Consider the following 6,615-nt stretch of genomic DNA (forward strand, 5'->3'; position numbering starts at 1 on the left):
TTCAGCTGGGTGCTGGCGGCTCTCTCAGATAAGCGACGAGTGGTTTTGAAAGCCCCTCTTCCCTCCCTGCAAAGTTCTGCCTTGTGTAGAAGTCACTCCCTGAGTTATTTTTTTCCTCCCTAGATCTTGGTATGGAAAGAGCTTGACTATGGCTCGATGACAGAGGCCGAGAAGCAAATGCTTGTTTCGGAAGTGAATTTGCTTCGTGAGCTGAGACATCCGAATATTGTCCGGTATTATGATCGGATCGTCGACAGAAGTAGCACGACCCTGTACATCGTGATGGAGTACTGTGATGGTGGTGACCTGGCTAGCTTAATTGCAAGGTGCACAAAAGAAAGGCACGTGAAATCTGTTTGTGGCAATTTTGGAGTATCTAGCATGAAGTAACTTGGGCAATCAAATGAAAAGTGAAATGTATCTTTTAGCAACTTCTGAAAAAATTTAGGTTTAATCCTTTGGACCCAACAACTCTTCTGAAATGTGAAAGGTTTTGTACAAAATTACAACACCAATGGGAATTGCACTAATGAATGCACCAACTGATTGGATGTTTATGTTGAAAGAGTAAAAAAACTGAGCTCTCTTTATGGGGCAGAAGCTGTTGAAGGGTTTCTGGTTGCAATGCTATGCATGGGGTTGAAAACATAAACTAGAAAGTCATAGTTCTTGCAGATAGGTAGCTTGATCTGTGGATTCTTCTAGCATGCCCATCAGTAAAACCACTTGTACCCTATTTTTTTGTTAGAACACCAAAATACATGAAAGGGAAAAGTGATTTTGAACATCATGTTAAAAGCTACTTTACGCACCTGCATATAAAGCTTGTGGAGACACCAAGTTGATAAGACTTCACCTTAGTCTAATACTAGACTTAGCAGTCTACGTCTTAAGAATGTGAAAACTGATATTATACATAGGTTAAACAAGTACATGATGCTACATGTGTTACTTTGTGAGAATAGTCTAAAATGGTATTGCAGCTGCCCCCAAACATCGTTGTTTTCATTTAATGAAGGTTATATTAAAAATCAGTCCTGTCTTAGCTCTATTGTTGTATGTTGCTCATTAGAAACAGCTGACAATATACTGTTATCATCAAAGGGACAGATTGCATCATAAAAGCATCAAATTGGTATTTGTGTTGTAAGTAATGGAAATGTCTTACGTATTTGTTAAACTCTTTAGGGGAGGAAGGAAATATTACAGAGGTTCTGCAGCAAAAGTCTAGATGCCTTCCAACATACGTGGAGTGACTTTAAAATAGCATATGTAGATGCCTGTTGCTGTTACCTTTCTATAAAGGTGCTGGGGTTGATTCAGTGTTTTTTTTTTTTATAATAGTAGTATTTAAAAAGTTATGGAATTAACACTGGCAGCAACTACTTAAACTGATGTATGCTACATTGTTAAACAATGTGTTCATCTTTCAGGCATTACTTAGAAGAAAGCTTTGTTCTCCGAGTATTGACTCAATTGACATTGGCCTTGAAGGAATGTCACAGACGGAGTGATGGTGGAGTCACTGTGCATCGTGACCTAAAACCAGCAAATGTCTTTCTAGATGGCAAACAGAATGTGAAACTTGGAGATTTTGGATTGGCTAGAATATTGCACCATGACACCAGCTTTGCCAAAACATTTGTTGGAACTCCATATTATATGTCTCCAGTAAGACCTCCCTTCTGTGCCTTATCTTTGCTTTTGTCCTTCAAGATCTGTTTTTTGTGGTGTTGGTCTCAGGGTGCATGAATGTTTGCGAGGTTTTAATGAAGAGTTACTAGTCTTAAATGCAAGTGACTTTTTTCATACAGTGTCTATGTTCTGGAGGCAAGGCTATCTTGCAGTTATTTTCATCTCCTTTCTTCCCCATGCTGTCACTGCCTTCTAATTAAAGTTGTTCTTCACGGCTTAAGTTTTGATATGTTCTTGGAATATTAGAGATATGTTGAAGTATATTGTTCCTGAAAAGGAACAGTGAAGCTTAGAGTGCTTTTATGTTTCATGTTTTATGTTAAGGTAAAGAGCTTATTAAATTACCTCCTGATGGTAGGATTTTAAGTTGCAGTGGAAATGAGCAAGAATGAGTTACTTCCCTGATGTGGTGCACTTTCTGTGGGAAAGATTAATGTTGACAAATATGGAGTTGTACCAATTGATGATTGGTGCAACACTTCAATCTTCTACAGCATAATATTGCCGTAACTTCTTAAAATCCTGCTAGTAAGAGTAGCTGTGGAGATTAATTAAGCTGGAATCTTGAAAGTAATGGTTTAATCCAGGTTTGAGCAGTAGCTGGTTATCCTGCAATAGTAGAACAAATGTCTTAGTTAATAAACCTAAGATTGTTCTCTTTCTTTAGGAACAAATGAACCACATGTCATACAATGAGAAATCTGACATCTGGTCTCTAGGATGTCTCCTGTATGAATTATGTGCTCTCTCGTAAGTACAGTAGTGTGGTAATGAACATGGAAACATAGCTGTTAATGCCTGTATAATTAAATTTTGTAGAGATGAAAGCTTAATGGTGTCAGAGGCTAGTCCTAGATTTTTGTTTCTGTATTGGTCTTGACATTAGGTAGTCAAAACAAACCTTTGATTGCAGCATTTTTCTTAGTCTGAAACTATGTGCTGTAAAACTGGTGAAAGAATTTAAGAAAAATGTTCTTCTTCAGTCCTCCATTTAGAGCTTACAACCAAAAGGAGTTGGCAGAGAAGATAAGGGAAGGGAAGTTCAGACGAATACCCTATCGTTACTCAGAGCAGCTGAATGAACTTCTCAAAGAGATGCTGAATGTAAAGGTAAGAATCAATTACTAATTTTTCCACCTATAATTTGAACTAGTACTGAAATAGTAGTTCTTCTCAATTATGAAACAAACTGATCTAGTGTAGTGGTTGCTATCACTTTGTCTCTGGCAATATCACTTGTAGGGGAAGGAGGGAGGACTTGCACTTTGAGTCTATTAAAGGCTTAAGTGTTATGCTAGGTTCATAGCATGCAAAAAGGCTGTGTCAATATTGGCTTATACAGAATTTCCTAACAGCATGCTTAACAAGGTCTTAACTCCAGAGTTAAAATGGCTCCAGTGTTTTTGGAAGTAGGAAGGAGTGGTTTTGTCTTAGTTCTGGATTTTATATGGCTAATGTATAGCTTGTCCCCTATGGCTGGCATGGGGGTGTTGAGAAATATACTGTATGGGACAGCAAAGCCATAACAAGAACCCAAGTCTCCAACAGGTATGGATCCTTCAGGAATCAAGTGATAGGTAGAAATACAGAGTGTTAGCTCCCAAACCTACCGACAATCACCTCTGTAGGCTCACCACCCCATTCTGGCTCTGAAAAGAGTGGGTGCTTGGGCTGGGAGAGCTAGACTTCCAGCTTCTGGAGCTGAAGGCTGGTAACAGCCTCCTCCTTCAGCTTTTGTTATCTGGTTGTGCTACCCCTTCCTAACTCCATTTTTCTCCAACTTCTCCTTCACTGTGTAAGACCTTAGCTGGTTTCTACCTGCAGTGGGTCTTGCTTGGAAATCCCTGGCCTTGTAACATTTCTTGGTTACAGATGGAACCTCTTGGTAATGTCTTTCCTTTAGGATTATTGCCGACCTTCTGTTGAAGATATTCTACAGCACCCCTTGATAGTAGACTTGGTGATTGAAGAACAAAGACAAAATTCTGATAAAAGAGGACGGAGATCATGGGAGCCAGAAAGGCTGCAGCACTCAGATGCTGCAGTGAATGAGCTGAAACGGAAGGAACAACAATTACAGGAGCGAGAACAAGCTATTAAGGAGAGAGAGCAACGTTTGGAGCGTATGATATTCAACTTTGGGAAGGGGGTAGCAATGGGATTCTGATTAAAAAGAATAAGTGTGGAGGAAGGAAAGGTAGAAAGTTCTTCAAAACCCTCATTTAAATACACTAGGATATTGTACTCCTGCATTCACTGACAGAACTGTCTAAAGACTAAAACAAGAATGCTTGGGCTTACTCATCTATACTAGTTCTTGTTTTAAGTTACTAAGATATAATTAGCAGTTTGGATATAGAAGTCTAGTTTGGGAAGATTATTAAACATGAGTGGCAATTAGGAAAGTATACAGAAAAATAGGGTCTGAATATATTGTGCTGTGCAGTAGGTGTTAACTTACACACCTACTCTGTGTAAGTTAACATTGGCTATATTAATGTGTAACCTAAGGTAAGCCTGACATTGGAGCAAAATATACTGTCAACTGCTTTTATAAAAGCTGCACCCTATAGGTAGCTTACCTGTGAAACACTACAGATGGCTAGTCCTTGCATGTTGGGATTTTTCTGCCCTCTTAAAATACCCCTTTGCATATGCAGTAGGCTCTGTAGTACAGATTTTAACCATATATATTGTTTTCTGAGCCTGAATAACAGCTGCTGTAAACAGGGTGTTTTGTCATAGCTGAATTGTAGTATCTAAGTATTTAGAACTAATGTGTAGAATAGAAAGCTGCCAGAGTTTCATTGTTGCAGATATTGCAGAGGTTGGGAGCAGGGCGAAGACATGCTTGGCATTTCAGAGTACTTGTTCAGTGCTTTATCAGTGCATTGATAAAGGTGTATCCACACAGCTGTTACCTTTTGTTTAGAGCCATAGAAGCAGAAATATGGGTGCATCTGACAGGCTATTACTGCTGTCTTTTTCTGCAAGAAAATCAATCATGCACAATCACTCTAGCATTTACATTTTTAACACTGTGTACTACCGTATTTCTACTTCCAGTGAGAGAACGGGAACTCTGTGTTCGAGAGAGACTGGCAGAAGACAAACTTGCTAGGTATCTTACTAACCTATAATTGCCGGTATTAGAAATTCTACGATCTTACAACAAAAAACTTAAACTTTTCTTTTCAAAACAGAGCTGAAAACTTGATGAGGAACTACAATCTCTACAAACAGCAGAGGACATTAGCTTGTGCAGATGGTCCAGGTATGAAAATAGGCAAGGAGCTACTTGCACTGATAAATGTAGGCTGGTATGACCAGAAGAATGCCCCTGATGCTCCACATGCTGTACCTAGTCCCATTGTAGCGATACAAACCCAATTATCTCTGCGTGGTTGGGAAGAAACTCTTGATTTTCTACTTTTGCAGAAAGACTTGATGAGAGATGCTCAACCATGAGTGTGAGTTATGACTGTCAGCACTGCAGTAGTGTGCTGTTTTGAAAATTGGGTTCTTGTGGTAAGCTAAATAGAAGTGCTGACTTGTAACCCAAACTTTTCTCAGAGCTGCACTTATTTTACTGATGGATGTCTTTTTATAGACCTTTGATTTAGTTAATTTTAATAAAATTGCATATGTCTAATCACATCAGCTGTGGCTCAACCTCCAAAACTTAAAAGTGGGAAATATTTGTTGCAATTGACACAACTGTGACTGGTGCATCATATTAGCTCTGAAGAATACAAACTGCTATTATCATACTCCAGTTTAACTCACTAGGGAAAAAACAAAACAAAAAACCACCAGCTTTAAGAATGGACTACAGGTACTCAGGAAGCGTTATAGCACAATCAGTTTTACAGTAGTTATTACCCCATAGGTATTTGACACTCACTTTGGTCTTGATTGTTCAGTCCTTGCTATCGTAAGGGATAGTATCATCTGTTCATTGCACCCAATCTTTTAATAGTAAAAATTATTTCAAGTATCTAAATGTATTTTGAAGTATTGGTAGAATATTAAATTGCTGGGTCCTAAGCAGTACTCTAAAACGAAGAAATGTGAATACCCTTTAACATGCAGCAACAATCTCCATTTAATTTTGGTCAGATAAAGCAAAATAAGCATGTCACTTCCTCTAATACAAATAAAACTGAAGGTACATCTTTTGCAAGAAGTGCCTATCACATCAGGAAAGAACACAAGTAAAATGTCACCAGAAGTTAGTGATACTTGAGCCATCTCTAACATTCCTGTCTATTTTGAGAATTCCACCTGTCTCTCAACATATTGTCCAACTTTGAAACATTAAAGAATATAAAATTAAGAATAAACTTGCCTTGTGCTTTCTGACGTTGCTTCTAACACTGGATGACTGAAGGTGTATGAGCTTCAGCATTTACTTCTGTTCTCTTCTGCATCTTCCACCCCTTTACATGATATTTTGACCTTAACAGGGCTATTAGTTTTTGAAGATGGGCAAAACCCCTTTGCGTAGTTAACACAACAAGAGAAACAATGCGGAAAAGTGAATATAATTATTGCAAGACTGAACAAATCTTGCAATAGCTGTAGATAACTTGATTAACCAGTTGTCAGTTTGCTATGCTTCCATTGGTACTCTTGTAATACTGTTTCTAAAATTCTCCCAGTTCTGATACGAATAGACTAAGTGTTTCTCCAACATGTTACCAAGTTCACTTGCTTCTGTTATATTCAGTTACTCAAATATTACTGTATTTTTCACATGTGAGAGATTGCATCTCTCACACCTCTTAGATCCCCAATTTCTCCTCAAAGTCAGTTGTGTGATTTACTTCACAGTAAAATGGAATACCAAAAATCCCGGTTTCTAAGAGTGTCCTAGATGCTACCCTATTTTTGCAGGGATTTTCTGATTCTTAGGGAAAG

The 6,615-nt window shown here is 38.3% G+C and overlaps 1 protein-coding gene across 1 annotated transcript in view; it reads left to right on the forward strand.

Moving 5' to 3' along the window:
- The first annotated feature begins 129 nt into the window (after positions 1–129).
- NEK2 (NIMA-related kinase 2) overlaps positions 130–6,615 on the forward strand; it is a 7,740-nt gene continuing 1,254 nt past the window's right edge. The window contains exons 1-7 of the mRNA XM_010297336.1: positions 130–341; positions 1,434–1,671; positions 2,363–2,445; positions 2,679–2,805; positions 3,599–3,818; positions 4,762–4,816; positions 4,899–4,969. Coding sequence (XP_010295638.1) covers positions 157–341; positions 1,434–1,671; positions 2,363–2,445; positions 2,679–2,805; positions 3,599–3,818; positions 4,762–4,816; positions 4,899–4,969 — 979 coding nt within the window. The 5' untranslated portion in view covers positions 130–156. The remainder of the gene's footprint in view (positions 342–1,433; positions 1,672–2,362; positions 2,446–2,678; positions 2,806–3,598; positions 3,819–4,761; positions 4,817–4,898; positions 4,970–6,615) is intronic.

This window comes from Phaethon lepturus, unplaced genomic scaffold (assembly GCF_000687285.1).
Source record: "Phaethon lepturus isolate BGI_N335 unplaced genomic scaffold, ASM68728v1 scaffold25451, whole genome shotgun sequence".
NCBI classification, from domain to species: domain Eukaryota; kingdom Metazoa; phylum Chordata; class Aves; order Phaethontiformes; family Phaethontidae; genus Phaethon; species Phaethon lepturus.